General features: G+C 38.5%; 2 protein-coding genes across 6 annotated transcripts in view; one reads left to right on the top strand and one right to left on the bottom strand.

The window, feature by feature from the left end:
• The window catches only part of LOC307027862 (uncharacterized protein), a 115,334-nt gene extending 101,769 nt beyond the window's left edge, over positions 1–13,565 (bottom strand). For 4 of the 5 annotated variants that reach the window (XM_079696216.1, XM_079696220.1, XM_079696219.1 and 1 more), the window contains exons 1-3: positions 9,782–9,930; positions 9,281–9,385; positions 4,050–4,154 (exon numbers count right to left, since the gene is read on the bottom strand). In XM_079696216.1, coding sequence (XP_079552342.1) covers positions 4,050–4,154; positions 9,281–9,385; positions 9,782–9,903 — 332 coding nt within the window. In that variant the 5' untranslated portion in view covers positions 9,904–9,930. Of the gene's footprint in view, positions 1–4,049; positions 4,155–9,280; positions 9,386–9,781; positions 9,931–13,545 lie in introns of those variants that run through there. The other variant, XM_079696217.1, reaches the window with a different exon arrangement.
• Positions 13,566–15,326: 1,761 nt separating this feature from the next.
• LOC307027863 (uncharacterized protein) lies at positions 15,327–19,279 on the top strand. The gene is made up of 2 exons (XM_079696221.1): positions 15,327–15,481; positions 19,115–19,279. Exons 1-2 carry the CDS (start codon positions 15,419–15,421, stop codon positions 19,262–19,264), a joined length of 213 nt encoding a protein of 70 aa, XP_079552347.1. The 5' UTR covers positions 15,327–15,418; the 3' UTR covers positions 19,265–19,279.
• The last annotated feature ends 1,499 nt before the right edge of the window (positions 19,280–20,778 follow it).

The raw sequence follows: 20,778 nt of genomic DNA, 5'->3' as shown, positions 1-20,778 counted from the left end.
TTCTGTCCTTTACTGTGTTTCTTTAGTGTACTCTTTTGTCCTTTACTGTGTTTCTTTAGTGTACTCTGTCCTTTACTGTGTTTCTTTAGTGTACTCTGTCCTTTACTGTGTTTCTTTAGAGTACTCTTCTGTCCTTTACTGTGTTTCTTTAGTGTACTCTTCTGTCCTTTACTGTGTTTCTTTAGTGTACTCTGTCCTTTACTGTGTTTCTTTAGTGTACTCTGTCCTTTACTGTGTTTCTTTAGAGTACTCTGTCCTTTACTGTGTTTCTTTAGTGTACTCTTGTGTCCTTTACTGTGTTTCTATAGAGTACTCTGTCCTTTACTGTGTTTCTATAGAGTACTCTGTCCTTTACTGTGTTTCTTTAGTGTACTCTGTCCTTTACTGTGTTTCTTTAGAGTACTCTGTCCTTTACTGTGTTTCTTTAGTGTACTCTGTCCTTTACTGTGTTTCTTTAGTGTACTCTTCTGTCCTTTACTGTGTTTCTTTAGAGTACTCTGTCCTTTACTGTGTTTCTTTAGAGTACTCTGTCCTTTACTGTGTTTCTTTAGTGTACTCTTGTGTCCTTTACTGTGTTTCTTTAGAGTACTCTGTCCTTTACTGTGTTTCTTTAGTGTACTCTTCTGTCCTTTACTGTGTTTCTTTAGAGTACTCTGTCCTTTACTGTGTTTCTTTAGTGTACTCTTGTGTCCTTTACTGTGTTTCTATAGAGTACTCTGTCCTTTACTGTGTTTCTTTAGTGTACTCTTGTGTCCTTTACTGTGTTTCTATAGAGTACTCTGTCCTTTACTGTGTTTCTTTAGTGTACTCTTGTGTCCTTTACTGTGTTTCTATAGAGTACTCTGTCCTTTACTGTGTTTCTTTAGTGTACTCTTGTGTCCTTTACTGTGTTTCTTTAGAGTACTCTGTCCTTTACTTTGTTTCTTTAGTGTACTCTTGTGTCCTTTACTGTGTTTCTATAGAGTACTCTGTCCTTTACTGTGTTTCTTTAGTGTACTCTTGTGTCCTTTACTGTGTTTCTATAGAGTACTCTGTCCTTTAATTTGTTTCTTTAGTGTACTCTGTCCTTTACTGTGTTTCTTTAGTGTACTCTTCTGTCCTTTACTGTGTTTCTTTAGAGTACTCTGTCCTTTACTGTGTTTCTTTAGAGTACTCTGTCCTTTACTGTGTTTCTTTAGAGTACTCTGTCCTTTACTGTGTTTCTTTAGTGTACTCTTCTGTCCTTTACTGTGTTTCTTTAGAGTACTCTGTCCTTTACTGTGTTTCTTTAGAGTACTCTGTCCTTTACTGTGTTTCTTTAGTGTACTCTTCTGTCCTTTACTGTGTTTCTTTAGTGTACTCTTCTGTCCTTTACTGTGTTTCTTTAGAGTACTCTGTCCTTTACTGTGTTTCTTTAGTGTACTCTTCTGTCCTTTACTGTGTTTCTTTAGTGTACTCTTCTGTCCTTTACTGTGTTTCTTTAGTGTACTCTGTCCTTTACTGTGTTTCTTGAGTGTACTCTGTCCTTTACTGTGTTTCTTTAGAGTATTCTGTCCTTTACTGTGTTTCTTTAGTGTACTCTTGTGTCCTAAACTGTGTTTCTATAGAGTACTCTGTCCTTTACTGTGTTTCTTTAGTGTACTCTGTCGTTTACTGTGTTTCTTTAGTGTACTCTGTCCTTTACTGTGTTTCTTTAGTGTACTATTCTGTCCTTTACTGTGTTTCTTTAGAGTACTCTGTCCTTTACTGTGTTTCTTTAGAGTACTCTGTCCTTTACTGTGTTTCTTTAGTGTACTCTTGTGTCCTTTACTGTGTTTCTTTAGTGTACTCTTCTGTCCTTTACTGTGTTTCTTTAGAGTACTGTGTCCTTTACTGTGTTTCTTTAGTGTACTCTTGTGTCCTTTACTGTGTTTCTTTAGTGTACTCTTCTGTCCTTTACTGTGTTTCTTTAGAGTACTCTGTCCTTTACTGTGTTTCTTTAGAGTACTCTTTCCTTTACTGTGTTTCTTTAGTGTACTCTTCTGTCCTTTACTGTGTTTCTTTAGTGTACTCTTCTGTCCTTTACTGTGTTTCTTTAGTGTACTCTTCTGTCCTTTACTGTGTTTCTTTAGTGTACTCTTCTGTCCTTTACTGTGTTTCTTTAGAGTACTCTGTCCTTTACTGCGTTTCTTTAGAGTACTCTGTCCTTTACTGTGTTTCTTTAGAGTACTCTGTCCTTTACTGTGTTTCTTTAGAGTACTCTGTCCTTTACTGTGTTTCTTTAGTGTACTCTTCTGTCCTTTACTGTGTTTCTTTTGTGTACTCTGTCCTTTACTGCGTTTCTTTAGAGTACTCTGTCCTTTACTGTGTTTCTTTAGAGTACTCTGTCCTTTACTGTGTTTCTTTAGAGTACTCTGTCCTTTACTGTGTTTCTTAAGTGTACTCTTCTGTCCTTTACTGTGTTTCTTTAGTGTACTCTTCTGTCCTTTACTGTGTTTCTTTAGAGTACTCTTCTGTCCTTTACTGTGTTTCTTTAGAGTACTCTGTCCTTTACTGTGTTTCTTTAGAGTACTCTTCAGTCCTTACTGTGTTTCTTTAGAGTACTCTGTCCTTTACTGTGTTTCTTTAGTGTACTCTTCAGTCCTTACTTTGTTTCTTTAGAGTACTCTGTCCTTTACTGTGTTTCTTTAGAGTACTCTGTCCTTTACTGTGTTTCTTTAGTGTACTCTTCAGTCCTTACTTTGTTTCTTTAGTGTACTCTGTCCTTTACTTTGTTTCTTTAGAGTACTCTGTCCTTTACTGTGTTTCTTAAGTGTACTCTTCTGTCCTTTACTGTGTTTCTTTAGTGTACTCTTCTGTCCTTTACTGTGTTTCTTTAGAGTACTCTTCTGTCCTTTACTGTGTTTCTTTAGAGTACTCTGTCCTTTACTGTGTTTCTTTAGAGTACTCTTCAGTCCTTACTGTGTTTCTTTAGAGTACTCTGTCCTTTACTGTGTTTCTTTAGTGTACTCTTCAGTCCTTACTTTGTTTCTTTAGAGTACTCTGTCCTTTACTGTGTTTCTTTAGAGTACTCTGTCCTTTACTGTGTTTCTTTAGTGTACTCTTCAGTCCTTACTTTGTTTCTTTAGAGTACTCTGTCCTTTACTGTGTTTCTTTAGAGTACTCTGTCCTTTACTGTGTTTCTTTAGTGTACTCTTCTGTCCTTTACTGTGTTTCTTTAGTGTACTCTTCTGTCCTTTACTGTGTTTCTTTAGTGTACTCTGTCCTTTACTGTGTTTCTTTAGAGTACTCTTTCCTTTACTGTGTTTCTTTAGTGTACTCTTCTGTCCTTTACTGTGTTTCTTTAGTGTACTCTGTCCTTTACTGTGTTTCTTTAGAGTACTCTTTCCTTTACTGTGTTTCTTTAGTGTACTCTTCTGTCCTTCACTGTGTTTCTTTAGAGTACTCTTCTGTCCTTTACTGTGTTTCTTTAGTGTACTCTTCTGTCCTTTACTGTGTTTCTTTAGTGTACTCTTCTGTCCTTTACTGTGTTTCTTTAGAGTACTCTTCTGTCCTTTACTGTGTTTCTTTAGAGTACTCTTCTGTCCTTTACTGTGTTTCTTTAGTGTACTCTTCTGTCCTTTACTGTGTTTCTTTAGAGTACTCTGTCCTTTACTGTGTTTCTTTAGTGTACGCTTCTGTCCTTTACTGTGTTTCTTTAGAGTACTCTGTCCTTTACTGTGTTTCTTTAGAGTACTCTGTCCTTTACTGCGTTTCTTTAGTGTACTCTTCTGTCCTTTACTGTGTTTCTTTAGTGTACTCTGTCCTTTACTGTGTTTCTTTAGAGTACTCTGTCCTTTACTGTGTTTCTTTAGAGTACTCTGTCCTTTACTGCGTTTCTTTAGTGTACTCTTCTGTCCTTTACTGTGTTTCTCTAGTGTACTCTTCTCTCTGAGTGTTTAGATAGTTATCATCAGTCTCAGTGGGTCTCAAACGTATTGGACACCATTAACAACATCCTGCCCACCAAGTTCTTACTCTAGTTTAGATGATCAGATAACATAAACACTGAATCCTCTACAGGTCAGTTCACAGGAGAAACAGACTCTTACTTTGTTTCTGAAGGTCCAGGTTGATCCCTGAAGTCCAGAAATCTGTCTATAGACTGGTCACTCTTCAGAGACAAACAGCTGGGGACTGGAGACTCTGCTCTCTGTCTGCAGAAACAGAAAATGTTTTACACACATCATTGGATTTTGAAAAGAGCAGCTGAACCTGATTAAAGATTTTTGGACTTGCTCTGAACTTTCAGTTTTTGAGTCATGCTTGTAGGTTTCAGTCTTTACAATTCATTTGTGAGGATCAATAGTTTTACATGTTTGTGTTTTATTCACTTAACTTAAAGTGGACCTATCATGCTATATTTGAAATATATATTGTCGGGCTATACCTATATGAAAAATGTCTATGAAGTTTTTTTTTCAAAATACCAAACAGATCATGCATTTTAGCCATGCCTCATTTCGCTCTATTTGCTCTTTTCCAGCCCTTTTTTTGCAAGGGCCGATTCTGTGACTTAGCTTTAAAGCAAATGAGCTGCAGCTGACCACGCCCTCCTGCAGGAGAGGGGAGCGTGCTCTGAGATCAGCTGCTGGGCTCTCAGAAGACGGGGAGAAAAAGAGATCTCTGTCCTCCGTGTTTTATTCTTATATTATTACATAGAGTCATTATTCATTTGTTTTAAAGCTCAATAAATAACAAAGAAGACCTTTGACCGGCACTTTTCTAATTTTGTCCGGAAGATTTAAACTTTAACGGACATGTTGACCGGCGATAAAAAATCTAACTGAAACTCTGCCACACGGTCCCCTCGTCCCTTGGAAGAGGGGGAGAGGTGGGTGTGTGTCATCTGCTGATGGACTACCGGAGAGAATTACAGCAGCAGGAGCAAACACTTGCCTCGGGGAGGGAGAAAAAGAGCCACAGAGGAGAATAAACAGAAGGGCAACCATGGCAACCATGCACTTCGTCTTCTTCGCTGCTTTTGTGGCAGACTACAGCGTCACTTACAGGCCTGGCATATGTACTACAATCTCTCCAGCGCTTTCGAGCGGTCTCGTCTGAACGGATACGTCTCGTGTGAACGGAAACTATTCCGGGCTGACGTCGGGTCGGATGGAATCTGTATCCGCTCGTTGTTGCCCCGTTTTTAAAAGATTTGGGTACGGAAGAAAAGAGAGAGGGTTGTATTTTCTGACACTTGGTGAGTTCCCTGGAACAGTGTACTCTTCAGTCCTTACTGTGTTTCTTTAGAGTACTCTGTCCTTTACTGTGTTTCTTTAGAGTACTCTGTCCTTTACTGTGTTTCTTTAGTGTACTCTGTCCTTTACTGTGTTTCTTTAGAGTACTCTTTCCTTTACTGTGTTTCTTTAGAGTACTCTTTCCTTTACTGTGTTTCTTTAGTGTACTCTTCTGTCCTTTACTGTGTTTCTTTAGTGTACTCTTCTGTCCTTTACTGTGTTTCTTTAGAGTACTCTTCTGTCCTTTACTGTGTTTCTTTAGAGTACTCTTTCCTTTACTGTGTTTCTTTAGTGTACTCTTCTGTCCTTTACTGTGTTTCTTTAGAGTACTCTTCTGTCCTTTACTGTGTTTCTTTAGAGTACTCTGTCCTTTACTGTGTTTCTTTAGAGTACTCTTTCCTTTACTGTGTTTCTTTAGAGTACTCTGTCCTTTACTGTGTTTCTTTAGAGTACTCTTCTGTCCTTTACTGTGTTTCTTTAGAGTACTCTTTCCTTTACTGTGTTTCTTTAGTGTACTCTTCTGTCCTTTACTGTGTTTCTTTAGAGTACTCTTCTGTCCTTTACTGTGTTTCTTTAGAGTACTCTGTCCTTTACTGTGTTTCTTTAGAGTACTCTTTCCTTTACTGTGTTTCTTTAGAGTACTCTTCTGTCCTTTACTGTGTTTCTTTAGAGTACTCTTCAGTCCTTACTGTGTTTCTTTAGAGTACTCTTCTGTCCTTTACTGTGTTTCTTTAGTGTACTCTTGTGTCCTTTACTGTGTTTCTTTAGAGTACTCTTCTGTCCTTTACTGTGTTTCTTTAGAGTACTCTGTCCTTTACTGTGTTTCTTTAGTGTACTCTGTCCTTTACTGTGTTTCTTTAGTGTACTCTGTCCTTTACTGTGTTTCTTTAGAGTATTCTGTCCTTTACTGTGTTTCTTTAGTGTACTCTTGTGTCCTTTACTGTGTTTCTATAGAGTACTCTGTCCTTTACTGTGTTTCTTTAGTGTACCCTGTCCTTTACTGTGTTTCTTTAGTGTACTCTGTCCTTTACTGTGTTTCTTTAGTGTACTCTTCTGTCCTTTACTGTGTTTCTTTAGAGTACTCTGTCCTTTACTGTGTTTCTTTAGAGTACTCTGTCCTTTACTGTGTTTCTTTAGTGTACTCTTGTGTCCTTTATTGTGTTTCTTTAGTGTACTCTTCTGTCCTTTACTGTGTTTCTTTAGTTTACTCTGTCCTTTACTGTGTTTCTTTAGTGTACTCTGTCCTTTACTGTGTTTCTTTAGAGTACTCTGTCCTTTACTGTGTTTCTTTAGTGTACTCTTCTGTCCTTTACTGCGTTTCTTTAGTGTACTCTGTCCTTTACTGTGTTTCTTTAGTGTACCCTTGTGTCCTTTACTGTGTTTCTTTAGTGTACCCTGTCCTTTACTGTGTTTCTTTAGTGTACTCTGTCCTTTACTGTGTTTCTTTAGAGTACTCTGTCCTTTACTGTGTTTCTCGTTAGTGTACTCTGTCCTTTACTGTGTTTCTTTAGTGTACTCTTCTGTCCTTTACTGTGTTTCTTTAGAGTACTCTTTCCTTTACTGTGTTTCTTTAGTGCACTCTTCTGTCCTTTACTGCGTTTCTTTAGTGTACTCTTCTGTCCTTTACTGTGTTTCTTTAGAGTACTCTTCTGTCCTTTACTGTGTTTCTTTAGAGTACTCTTCTGTCCTTTACTGTGTTTCTTTAGTGTACTCTTCTGTCCTTTACTGTGTTTCTTTAGAGTATTCTGTCCTTTACTGTGTTTCTTTAGTGTACTCTTGTGTCCTTTACTGTGTTTCTTTAGTGTACTCTTGTGTCCTTTACTGTGTTTCCTTAGAGTACTCTGTCCTTTACTGTGTTTCTTTAGTGTACTCTTCTGTCCTTTACTGTGTTTCTTTAGAGTACTCTTCTGTCCTTTACTGTGTTTCTTTAGAGTACTCTGTCCTTTACTGTGTTTCTTTAGAGTACTCTTTCCTTTACTGTGTTTCTTTAGTGCACTCTTCTGTCCTTTACTGCGTTTCTTTAGTGTACTCTTCTGTCCTTTACTGTGTTTCTTTAGAGTACTCTTCTGTCCTTTACTGTGTTTCTTTAGAGTACTCTTCTGTCCTTTACTGTGTTTCTTTAGTGTACTCTTCTGTCCTTTACTGTGTTTATTTAGAGTACTCTGTCCTTTACTGTGTTTCTTTAGTGTACTCTTGTGTCCTTTACTGTGTTTCTTTAGTGTACTCTTCTGTCCTTTACTGTGTTTCTTTAGAGTACTCTGTCCTTTACTGTGTTTCTTTAGAGTACTCTGTCCTTTACTGTGTTTCTTTAGTGTACTCTTCTGTCCTTTACTGTGTTTCTTTAGTGTACTCTTCTGTCCTTTACTGTGTTTCTATAGAGTATTCTGTCCTTTACTGTGTTTCTATAGAGTACTCTGTCCTTTACTGTGTTTCTTTAGTGTACTCTTCTGTCCTTTACTGTGTTTCTTTAGAGTACTCTGTCCTTTACTGTGTTTCTATAGAGTATTCTGTCCTTTACTGTGTTTCTATAGAGTACTCTGTCCTTTACTGTGTTTCTTTAGAGTACTCTGTCCTTTACTGTGTTTCTTTAGTGTACTCTTCTGTCCTTTACTGTGTTTCTTTAGAGTACTCTGTCCTTTACTGTGTTTCTATAGAGTATTCTGTCCTTTACTGTGTTTCTTGAGTGTACTCTGTCCTTTACTGTGTTTCTTTAGTGTACTCTTCTGTCCTTTACTGTGTTTCTTTAGTGTACTCTCCTGTCCTTTACTGTGTTTCTTTAGAGTACTCTGTCCTTTACTGTGTTTCTTTAGAGTACTCTGTCCTTTACTGTGTTTCTTTAGAGTACTCTTCTGTCCTTTACTGTGTTTCTTTAGAGTACTCTGTCCTTTACTGTGTTTCTTTAGTGTACCCTGTCCTTTAATGTGTTTCTTTAGAGTACTCTGTCCTTTACTGTGTTTCTTTAGTGTACCCTGTCCTTTACTGTGTTTCTTTAGAGTACTCTGTCCTTTACTGTGTTTCTTTAGTGTACTCTTCTGTCCTTTACTGTGTTTCTTTAGTGTACTCTTCTGTCCTTTACTGTGTTTCTTTAGTGTACTCTTCTGTCCTTTACTGTGTTTCTTTAGAGTACTCTGTCCTTTACTGTGTTTCTTTAGAGTACTCTGTCCTTTACTGTGTTTCTTTAGAGTACTCTGTCCTTTACTGTGTTTCTTTAGAGTACTCTGTCCTTTACTGTGTTTCTTTAGTGTACTCTTCTGTCCTTTACTGTGTTTCTTTAGAGTACTCTGTCCTTTACTGTGTTTCTTTAGAGTACTCTGTCCTTTACTGTGTTTCTTTAGTGTACTCTTCTGTCCTTTACTGTGTTTCTTTAGAGTACTCTGTCCTTTACTGTGTTTCTTTAGTGTACTCTTCTGTCCTTTACTGTGTTTCTTTAGAGTACTCTGTCCTTTACTGTGTTTCTTTAGAGTACTCTGTCCTTTACTGTGTTTCTTTAGAGTACTCTGTCCTTTACTGTGTTTCTTTAGAGTACTCTGTCCTTTACTGTGTTTCTTTAGTGTACTCTTCTGTCCTTTACTGTGTTTCTTTAGAGTACTCTGTCCTTTACTGTGTTTCTTTAGAGTACTCTGTCCTTTACTGTGTTTCTTTAGTGTACTCTTCTGTCCTTTACTGTGTTTCTTTAGAGTACTCTGTCCTTTACTGTGTTTCTTTAGTGTACTCTTCTGTCCTTTACTGTGTTTCTTTAGTGTACTCTTCTGTCCTTTACTGTGTTTCTTTAGAGTACTCTGTCCTTTACTGTGTTTCTTTAGTGTACCCTTCTGTCCTTTACTGTGTTTCTTTACTGTACTCTTCTGTCCTTTACTGTGTTTCTTTACTGTACTCTTCTCTCTGAGTGTTTAGATAGTTAACATCAGTCTCAGTGGGTCTCAAACGTATTGGACACCATTAACAACATCCTGCCCACCAAGTTCTTGCTCTAGTTTAGATGATCAGATAACATAAACACTGAATCCTCTACAGGTCAGTTCACAGGAGAAACAGACTCTTACTTTGTTTCTGAAGGTCCAGGTTGATCCCTGAAGTCCATAAATCTGTCTATAGACTGGTCACTCTTCAGAGACAGACAGCTGGGGACTGGAGACTCTGCTCTCTGTCTGCAGAAACAGAAAATGTTTTACACACATCATTGGATTTTGAAAAGAGCAGCTGAACCTGATGAAATAAGTTTGGACTTGCTCTGAACTTTCAGTTTTTGAGTCATGCTTGTAGGTTTCAGTCTTTACAATTCATTTGTGAAGATCAATAGTTTGACATGTTTGTATTTTATTCACTTAACTTAACACAAAGTGCTACATTCTGAGTGTCAGAATGATTTCACTAAAGTAGTTTATGTTCTGTCGCTGATGAAGCCAAGGAACGAAGGAAGAGGATGTTCTGTACTTTACTGTGTTTCTTTAGTGTACTCCCTTCACTCTTGTGCCAGGCTCAAACCACCATGCAAAACGTATCAAGAGAGTTCAGGCCAGTTTGAAGGAGAAACGGACTCTTACTTCCGGCATGAGGGCTGTGGTAGATTACTGAATGCTGGAGGTAAGCCAATAAACCCGTCACTCTTCAGACAGCTGGAGACGGAAGATGTGTCCTCCTCCTCCTCATCTTTTGAATCACTCATCTTCTCCTGTCTGACAGATACACCAGTGACACCACACACACACACACACACACACACACACACACACACACACACACACACACACACACACACACACACACACACACACACACACACACACACACACACACACACACACACACACACACACACACACACACACACACACACACACACACACACACACACAATTTGACATCATAATTTAATAAAAAACATCATAATGACAAACTTTGGTTTCAATACAACACATAAGTCAGACTTCTCACAGGTTGCTCATGTAACTATCATAGGAGGCTGTGGCTCAGTGAGGGAGTGCTCTGAACTTCTGATTACTGCAGTCAGCATGACGTGGGTTTGCCCACATCCTGCCACTTTGGATAAAAGCGAAAGAGAGGGCAAGAGTACACAGGATATCCATCCTTTTTGCCCTTTGACGTTTATGACCAACCCTGACGTCTGTTATCTCCCTTAAGGAAAGGGGCTGCTTCAGCCATATGTTGTTGTTCACAGTTTGTGACCGGGCAACTCTCGGTCACAAATGGTTTATGGTTGTGAGAACGCTGGAACACTTCCTTCTCAGTGTTTGTGGACTCCAAGGTGTGTAATCTTCGAGGCCATAGGGGTCAGACGCAAGTGATTCAGTGTTCCCAGATGTTTAGGCTATCTCTTCTCTTCAACTCTGTGAAGGGGAATACTTACTTCCGGGTGTAGAATTCTCCGTTATCCAATGGGAATGGACACATTGCCTTTAAGGGCAGCCGACACAAACGAATGCCGTGAATTTCAATCAGTTGAAAGCTATTTGCGTCCCTTTATGAAGCTGAAGGAGCCTAGGAGCGTCACAACTGCACGCCACGGGACCCTGACCAAACGTCGCTCCTGGACGATTATGGAGTGAGAGTGTGTTGCATTTGACAGCACAGATGTTGAGGTTGGTCTCCACTCAGATGTCAAGGCTTCCTCTCCCTTTTTTCTTCAAGCTCTTCACCTCTTCAAGGTTACAGTTGGGTAAGCTCACCTGCCTGGCTGTTCCCACGTAACGAATCCCACGATCAAGAAGCTTCACCACCAATGGGACACAGGTGAAGTAGTTGTCTGCGTAGATCTTGTAGTTCTGACCTTTTGGAAGCGTGGAGCGGGCCCGGCGCCACGAGGGGGCAAAAGGGGGCATTGCCCCCTCAGTTGTATTCTTTGCCCCCTCACCTTGAAAATCATTCAGCCATCAAAAAGTCATAATTATTAAATAATAACTTTAAATAATGATCTTCCCCAATACACGTTACTATGTTTGGATCAGATATGTGGGCAGGTAGTCAAGCAACGTGTAAAAAAGCCTCAACCCCAAGTGAGCTTGTAGTCTTAATGTTAGCGTGTGTGCTTAGCTGTAAACACAGTCGGATGGGTGACCAAAACGTCCCCGTTTTCCGGGCAAAGTCCCCATTTTCGGTGGCCGATACTCGGTTGAAATTCCCGAAAATGTTCCCGTTTTTGAATGTGCGTTAAAAAACATAGAGCAAGGTGATATAAAATGTTACATGTCAGTAAAAACAGAGTAACAGTGTTGTGCCTTTTGTAGCGTTAGCATATTTCTTCTTCTACTACTTCTCCTTCTACCTAATCCTTCTTTTTCTTCTACTTCTAATTCAATGTACCTTCCCGCGAGATATTGGACAAAAGAAACTCGGCTAGTAGTGTCAACTAAATCCATAGTATTACAACAAAAGTGCTTTAAACGAGGTAAGTTTCGAATTTATGTTCTCAATCGTCATGTGTGGGATTGAATATTAAATTAGTTTAGATGTATTGTCCCCAGGGGGACATTCATTTTCACAGCTCTGTGAAAACAATATGAAATCAACAACAAATAAGACAGACAACTACAGATAGCACCCATAGCACCACACATGATGGTTACTTGTTATTATTTAGGGCTGCCTGTATGGATCAGGTTTTTGCTAAAGCGAGCCCTTTTACTATAATAATAATAATATGTTGTGTATTATATAAACCGTATTGGTACAATGAGCGACATCTAGTGGCGGATTTTGGAACATTGATTTGATTTTTCTCATGGCAGTTAGACTCTAGAGACAAATCAGGGGACTATATTTGTATTTTTAATCTGTGTCTGTCCATTTGGTGTAGCATTTTATCCAATATTACATTTGGTTTATATATTAGTCACTTTCTTATGAAATGCCAGGTTTTAGGCCTTGGTCTGAACATTCAATCCTGAAAATAATTGTTCTTTAATCCTGACATGACTAGAGTAGATACTAAGTAAATCTGTATAGGAAGAGGAGTTAAGGGATAGAGGAGAAAAGGTTATGGTATAATTACAGAGCCTGTCAATTTATAAATTGAGGAAATCAATGTTAGTCTGTTAACCAAAGTTCAGCCATCTATCTATCAACTATCTACTATCTATGATTAAAGATTAGAGGAAAAGAACAGAATGAGAGGGGTACATCCAGAATAAAAATAAAGAAGCAAAGAGATTGTAGAGAAGGAAAAAAGCTTGGTGTGTCATTTCATTACATTGCCAGTATTTTTCGTTGTTGTGAAAAAAAAATCACCCCCTCGGATTTTTTAACAGCCCCCTCTATAATTTCATCCTGGAGCCGGGCCTGGCGTGGAGGCAAACTTCATCACAACATCACCTGACAATCCAAGTTCAGACTTGGCTCATATCCCGTTGACACTGCCTTGGTACACATCAAAGTCACAGATCATTCCAGAGATTCCAGTTTGAACCCACAGTTTGAACCCCCATGGTTGTGGCTTGCCTCGCATGCATGGCTTGATGCTACTGAATTTCCCCTTGAAAGGAATCATCCACAGAGTTATGTTCTTCTGGTACCACCTGCAGGCATTTCTCTCTGAATGTATCAAGCCAGGGTCTGAGTTTCCAGAGTTTGTCTGAGTTTCCATATCTGACACTGTCAAGTTGTTTACAAAATGTAATAATGTCAACAACAAATATTGGAATTTGTTGCGTGCCATCACATCAGAAACAGGGGAATACCGTGTGTCTGTCTCCCAATACATACAGACTCCAGACAATACCTACATCCATACATGCAGGTAAACCAGTTAAACAAGTCACACAATCCTGCCTATTATCATAATAAAAGGAATACCTAAGTAAAGTACTTATACCGAAAAAATGTACTGAAGTAGAGTAACAAAGTATTTGTACTCCACTACTTCGCACCTCTGGATAAAAGCGTGTGATAAGGCAGTGGTCCGCGGCCTGGTGCCGACAGGAAAGAGATATTCCGGCTGTCTGTGATCTGGTGTTTGTCGTCACTTCACAAGCAGTGCGCGTTGCTGCTCGAAAGTTAAACTACTTTCAACAAAGGACGTTCACAGCAGTTGATTTGAGCACGCAAAAACGGAGCCGGAGCATCAGCACTACAGCACTTTATCCCCCCATACTTTGAATGCCGGTCCGTGAAAATATTGTCGGTCCAGGAAATGAAAAAATTAAATACATTTGAAAAAGTCACACTCAACTCTACGTTGCTGATTTTGTATCAAGTCTGTAAAAATTGTTTTTTGTGACATAGGCCTACAGTATGACAGAGTAATAATAATGTATTAAAAACCCAGCAGAGCCTGGTTTTAACCAACACTCACCCTGTTGCTCCTGCTCTGTCGAAGTGTAAAATGGAGTCTGGTTTCATCACTTTCAATGTCCCTCCCTGTCTGCAGCTCCTCCCTCTGTTTATCAGCAGAGCTGGGAGAAACACTCAGGTCTTGTTCTTGAGTAAAAGTAGAAGTACTCAGATCTTGTTCTTGAGTAAAAGTAGAAGTACTCAGATCTTGTACTTGAGTAAAAGTAGAAGTACTCAGATCTTGTTCTTGAGTAAAAGTAGAAGTACTCAGATCTTGTTCTTGAGTAAAAGTAGAAGTACTCAGATCTTGTTCTTGAGTAAAAGTAGAAGTACTCAGGTCTTGTACTTATGTTTATGTTTATTTTTATTAAGGATTCCCATTAGCTTTTGCTCTTGACAAAAGCTACTCTTCGTGGGGTCCGACACTTAAAACAATACAACAATAATACAACAATAATACAACAATCATACAACAATCATACAACAACATTCAAGACATAATTCCTGACATCATGAACAACATCACCAATATCATCAACAATTTCCAACATCATCAACAATCTCACCCACTTTCAATATCAATCTCAGCCAAGGATGAGTGCACAAGACACCCACCAGTACAAAGCATGAGATCAAATGTAATTTAATTTAATTTAATTAGGGTTCACAGTTCACAAGGGTACATGGTCATTAGTAGATTGCCCTTCAATCTCTTCTTGAAAGAGGCCCTGGCCTGGACTCTATTTCAGCGAGGTAGTTTGGCAATGAGTTCCATTCCTTGGCTTTATAGCTCTATAAGACACAGAAGGTTTCAGAAGATTTGTCCTGGGTTTACGTGCCAGTAGATGGCCTGATGTAGCTTGTCTAGTCCTATGCTCGTCTCTTGTGTAAACTATTTGATAATAAAAATACAGTGGTCTTTTGCTAAATTGGACATTTTTTAGAAAAGTGATAACACGAGATTGCAGATGTTTCTCAACCGGAAGCGATGATAGGTTTCTATGCATAACTCCAATATGAGTGCGCTTCGAACAGTGGAGAGCTAGTCTGGCAGCCTTGTTTTGAGCTATTTGTAATTTCTGTATATGTGTTTTTGCTGCTGATGACCATATGACCGGACAGTACTCAAGATGTAACAAAACCAGAGACTGAATGACTTGTTTCAAAGTGGTTGGTGTTACATACTTTGTACATTTTCTCATCACAGCTATGCTCCTTCCCATTTTAGTTAGGATACTATACTTGAGTAAAAGTAGAAGTACTCAGATCTTGTTCCTGAGTAAAAGTAGAAGTACCAGAGTGTAGGAATACTCTGTTACAGTAAAAGTCCTGCATTCAAAATGTTCCTCAAGTAAACGTAAAAAAGTATTATCATCAAAATAAAGTTATATATGATGTGTTTAATGATTGATCATTAAAGTGTTCTCAAAGCTGGTAAAGGTGCAGCTAGTTTGAATGACTTTGTATACTGCAGGGTAGCTCGTGGATTTACTCCGGGTGGAACTAAAGTCTGATTTAACACTTGATTATATTTCACATCATTCATCCAAATCTGTAAAGTAACTAAAGGTATGAAATACTTGTAGTGGAATGAAAGTACAAATGCAGGACTTTTTCTTCTAACAGAGTATTCCTACACTCTGGTACTTCTACTTTTACTCAAGTACAAGATCTGAGTAATTCTTCCACCTCTGATTGGTTGAAATAATCCTCCTTACAATTCCCTGCTACGTCAGTTATTCTCGTTTTATTTTGAAAAACTTCTCCCGGAAGTAGTATGGAACCTTTTCACTCATGCATTAGCTGACAGAAGTGCATCCCTGTTCCCGAGGAGAAGAACAACAAAGTCCCACCATGGCTGTTTTGTGGAATACATTGTGACAACTACCGACAAGATGATGAACGACATCATAGAGGAACCGGAGAAGGACACCCTGCTGGAGCCGCAAGTCTTCCCGGTAATGTCTACTAAAGATAGCCCGGCTAACACTAACTTGTAAATAGAAACTGGGAGGCTAGTTGAAGACGGTTTTTATGAATGGGCGTAGTGGCCAAATGGCGGTACTACAACTCCAACGATGTCACTGGTATAAAAACAGCTATATTACCGCAGCAAACTGAAGTATAATAATTGATAAAGCACAATTAATAATGAAATCCTGGCAAGTTATGTGGAACAATGACACAAAGGCTAAAGTTTATAATAAAACTCAGACTGCGCATGCGCCATAGTCTCACATCCGGGTACTTTCTGAACCTACAGTCGCTCTATTTTTGTCTTCAAGCGCCACTGAGCAACTCTCATAGGAATGAACGCCTCTCTCTCTTTATACATCCATAGGCTAGCTGCTAGCTGATTAGCTTAGCATGGGATTTTGACAGTTGTTTATATTAGTCGCGTTTACAAAATGAAGTGTTTCTCTTTTTCGTAAAACAATGCTAAGATTGAGTTTGATTGACATCAAGTGACATTATATAGTTGGCCCATAAACACCTAGAGTGTTATACTTTCTTATTCCATAAACAGAACTGCTGGGGACATCTGGAGGAGTTTTCACTTTTTTAGAGACAGTTAAGGAGTAACTTATGTAGAAGTGGAAGAACTACTTAGATATCTAACTTAAGTAAAAGTAGCTTAATAGAAAACATACTATGTTACAAGTAAAAGTCCTGAATTAAAAAAGTATTGCCTCGAAAGTAAAAGTACTTATTGTGTGTAATGTCCCATTTTAAAGTTATATACATGAATGTGTAATCATCCCAGCTTGTACAGGTAGAGCTAATTTTAATGCCTTTATATGCTGTTATTGGATATCTTAACCTTTAATTGTAGATCTTAGTTTATGTATAGTTTCTATGAGCTAATAATCTGAATCTGTAAAGTATCTAGAAACTAATTTTGTTAAACAGATGTAGTAAAAAGCACAATATTGGCTTCCAAATTGTAGTAGAAGTATAACTCATTTAAAGTAAAAGTACTAGAGTTAATGCATTTTAAATGATTACACATAGCTAAAGTACACTTTAACATGTAAATACTGTTCGAAGTAAAACGCCTATTCAAATGTTACTTAACTACCCATTTATTCTCATCAAAATACCTAAAGTACCACAAAAAGTACCAAAGAAAGTACTTCTTTTGCACAAGGCCTTTTCCAAAATACTGTTTACTTTAACAAATTGGATTTTAATTTGTTTAAGCATTAGTTATGGCAGCTGGTCAAATAAGAGCTATTTTAAACGATGCATACAGTGTTTGTTAGAGCCATTTTTACTTTAAAGGGGAGCTATCATGCAAAATGCACTTTTTTATGTCTTTTATACAAAATATGTGTCCCCGCCGCGGTGTGTAAGGGAACTCACGCAGCGTCAGAAAATAAAACTCTTTCTCTTTTCCTCCGTACCGAAATCTAAAAAAAACGGGGGTATAACGACCTGATACAGATTTGCTGCCGATATGACGTAATTTCGGATGGTGTACCCACAGAAAGTTGCTATTAGAAAGAATGCTTGATGTGTTTCGGACGTAATCTCGTCTTTGTTTAAATTAGCAAGCCTCGCTAACACTCAGATCAGAAGCCAGTGGCGTTATTTATGCCCGAGGAGCGATAACGGAGGAGCTATAATCGAGGAACTACCAGACCATCCTCCGGTGAAATCCTCAGACACTCGCCCCGCCCCCTTATTGTGTATCGCTCACTGATTGGACGATGCGGCGCATGCACTGATCTGATGCTTCTTGACATGAGAGCAGTTTCCCAGCGGAGTGAAGAAAACACATGAAACTCACGGGACTCAATCATCAGTCTATACTGTGTTTTGTTTCAATTCATGTATCATTTAGTTACAAATATGTGATATATCTGAACAACAAAGTGGTCAAAAATTATTTTATTAATTTATTGGAAAAAAAATTATGATCGCTTTTTTCGTTTTACCTTTTAAGAATGGCGTTTATCTTTTTGGAGAATGAGTTCTTATTTTATGTATTTTATTTGGGTCTACAACAGATGATACAAATGTTTATGTCAGTAAATGTGTACTAACAGAGGCGGGGGTGTGTGTGGAAACAAATGGGACAGAGCTGGCTGCTGTCAGACGATCAGCTGTGTGGCGGCATCACAAACGGATGTTGCTTCACGTGACGCTCCGGAGGAAAGGACGTCCCATTGCTCATAAAGCTAATTTCCCTTCTCCCTTCTCGTGGTTTCCTTGCGTCTCTCCATGCTTCCCTGGTGGGAGGGACTAAGACACAGGGAAACGACGCAAGTGTGGGACGCAAAGATTGCATTCAACCGAAGTAAGAAGCAGCCACAGTTTCGCCGCTGTGAGACGCTACTAGCACCCGCCCCCTGACGTTCCTACGTCCGTTACGAAACTAACTAACTAACTAACAAAGCTTAAAATTGACATATTTAGGGTTAACTTCGACCTCCGGGGTGGCCTTACTATGGAGGAGTGGATTGAGCAGTGCCTATCTCCAGAAAGCACCTAAAAGACGACATGCAGAGCTACGTGAAGAGCAGGTAGACCAACTGGAAAAGTAGCACCATTCAAAAGCTTTCTGATGCAGGTCTTGAAACAAAGCAGAGAAATTATGACCGTTAGTGGCCACAGGTGCTTCCGTTATGAAACTAACTAACTAACAAAGCTTAAGATGGAAACATAACTTCGACCTCCGGGTACTTGCTTACTATGGTCGCGTCGGGCCGAACAACGCCCCTTAGCTGTGATATAATGACCATATACCACGGCCTGTTGTGAGCTATTGCTAGATTAATAATATACATTCACAAAGTAACCTAAGTAGAAAGTACATTATTTGCCTCTGAATTATATTTTAGGAGAAGAACACAGTAGAAGGAAATGTAAATACTGAAGTACTTGTACCTCATAATTGTATTGGTGTGAATGCACTTTGATCCACCGCTGACACTGGAGACACACTTTCGCTGATTTAATACATAAAGGTGGAAATTATATTTTAAACACATTGGAATTATAGTTTTTAAGACTTTTAAAGAACCCCTAAACATTTTATTCCCTTGTCCTTTGACACGTGATGCCCTTTATTTATTATATAAAGTCTTTTTTTGTTATTTTTAGACATTTTCAAACACCAGCAAAAGACACATCTTTTTAGATTAGCTTTTTATTAGCAACCGCCCACTTTAAATGTTCTTTTAGTCTTTATTATTTACCTCTTTACATTGGTTTATTTATTTTATCTTAATCTTTTTCTTTTAATTTCTGTTGTACCGATATGCTCACTTTGTTTTATGGGGTTATATATTTTATATTGTTGAATCGACTCAGTCGTCTTGTGTCCTATCTGTTATCATACCTTTTTACCTCCTTGTGTCTATGAACCTGATCAAATGTTATATTTTGCTGCATGTACCTTTAAAAGTCTTAACAAATAATCTGAGGGGAATTTCTTGTTGTTTGTTTTTGAACTTTGGTCATTTTGTAAAAAGCACTTTGAGCTGCACGTATGAAAAGTGCTATATAAATAATGCTTTATTATTATGATTATTTAGCTGCCAAACATATATTAATGTACAGATTGTTCTGAATTCCTCCGTCCTCAGGGACCCAGTAATGGCACCAGACCTAAAACATCTGACGGAGGCATCCGGCCAGTGGAGAAAAGAGGACCTTACATCATGTCCCGAGCTCCAGCAATACACCTCAAACTACGTGAGCAGCATTTCTTCACCCGTCATTACAAACTCTATTAACTATTATACAACGCCTGTGTGTTGGTCTGATTATAATGGTTGTTATTGTGGGGGAAACTTCTGAAGCAATTGGAAACAGGACTCAGGGAGACACGGTGAGAGCTGGAGCTTTGATGGCAAACACTGACGGTTTATTTGGAGTTACGGCCGGAGAATTCACAAAACAGATGGAGTGTCACGAGTTGACACAGAGGTTGCCAAACCAATTCTGAAGAACTCTTTCTGTAGCTCGAGGTTTTAACTAGTTCGGAGTGTAATAATCAACATTCTTCATCAGTGAGACTAAAGCAATATGGACCCTGAATCCAACTAGAGCTGTCGTCCATAGGAAAAAATGTGCGCCAGGGAACCTATGCCCCTCCTTACGAGAGAAGGCCGTAGACCTATGCCATGGGAAATGAGACAGTGAGAGAAGAAAACGATGAACTGGGTCGAAGGTTGAATACCTAAGCAAATTATTCCCTAACAGTTATTGTGAGGTCAGCTGTGGTTCGGTCTGTTGTACGAAGCACAAACTTTGACAGCTAAAGCCTTGCAGCTGAATCTGTTAAACATTTAAAAAGTAGTTCATGGCTGCAGCATTGTCATTTCATTTGAAGATTCTTTTTAATCATTGTGTCAGATAATAGTGAAAAACGTTCATCCTAATTATCTATGTGATGTTCTTCAATGGTATTTTTTGTCATTTGAAACCCAAATATATATTCACTTAAATGTCATTTAAAACAGAGAAAGGCATGACATCTTAATTTTTTAGATGAAGACACATGTGAACTTTTAAATAAAGCATTTTAGGGCCGAACAAAAGAATAGTTTTAATATTAAATAATCTGCAGATACTTTTCTAGATTCATGTTTGTGAGAAAATATTAGACAATATTAACTTTAACATGACATAATACTGAGACAAGCAGGAAATCCCCATATTTAAGACGACGAAAAATGCACTTTACGCGACTTCTGCACGAAGAATTTCTCCACTGGTTAATCGATTATCAAAGTTTCCGCTGATTAATTTTCTCTCGGTGCACGAATTGATTAGTCGACGATTCGCTGCAGCTTGTGAGCAGATCGCTGCCTTCATTCGTCCTATAATGGACCCTAATATGTAGATTATAGGTCTCTGCACTTTGTCCTGCTGACTCATGATGATCCTTAAGCCAATATTTATTTATCTGCACATTCTTGAGAGAAACAGGGAGGATTTCCACAGTTTCCATCCCAGTCTGAATCTGTCATGTGACATTGGAGGAACACATGACTCTTTACTCTCTGTTTAAGATATAATCACACTCACTTCATCTGGTGCACTTCTGTAAGATTATCAACTTTCAGCATCTTTTTTATTAACTACATACATACCTTTTTTTTAAACTACAACATCGTTAGTCTGAAAGAAGAAATGGAAAGTTTATTGATTTGTTTTGGACTAGTATATTGCAGGTTTTAACCAGAAATGTGTTCTCTCTGTTGGCTGATTGTCACTATCATGACTGGTTTAGTGACCATTGGAT

This window comes from Notothenia rossii (genome assembly GCF_949606895.1).
Source record: "Notothenia rossii genome assembly, contig: scaffold_151, whole genome shotgun sequence".
NCBI classification, from domain to species: domain Eukaryota; kingdom Metazoa; phylum Chordata; class Actinopteri; order Perciformes; family Nototheniidae; genus Notothenia; species Notothenia rossii.
The sequence above is the reverse complement of the archived record's forward strand: the minus strand, read 5'-3'. Positions and strand labels throughout refer to the sequence as shown.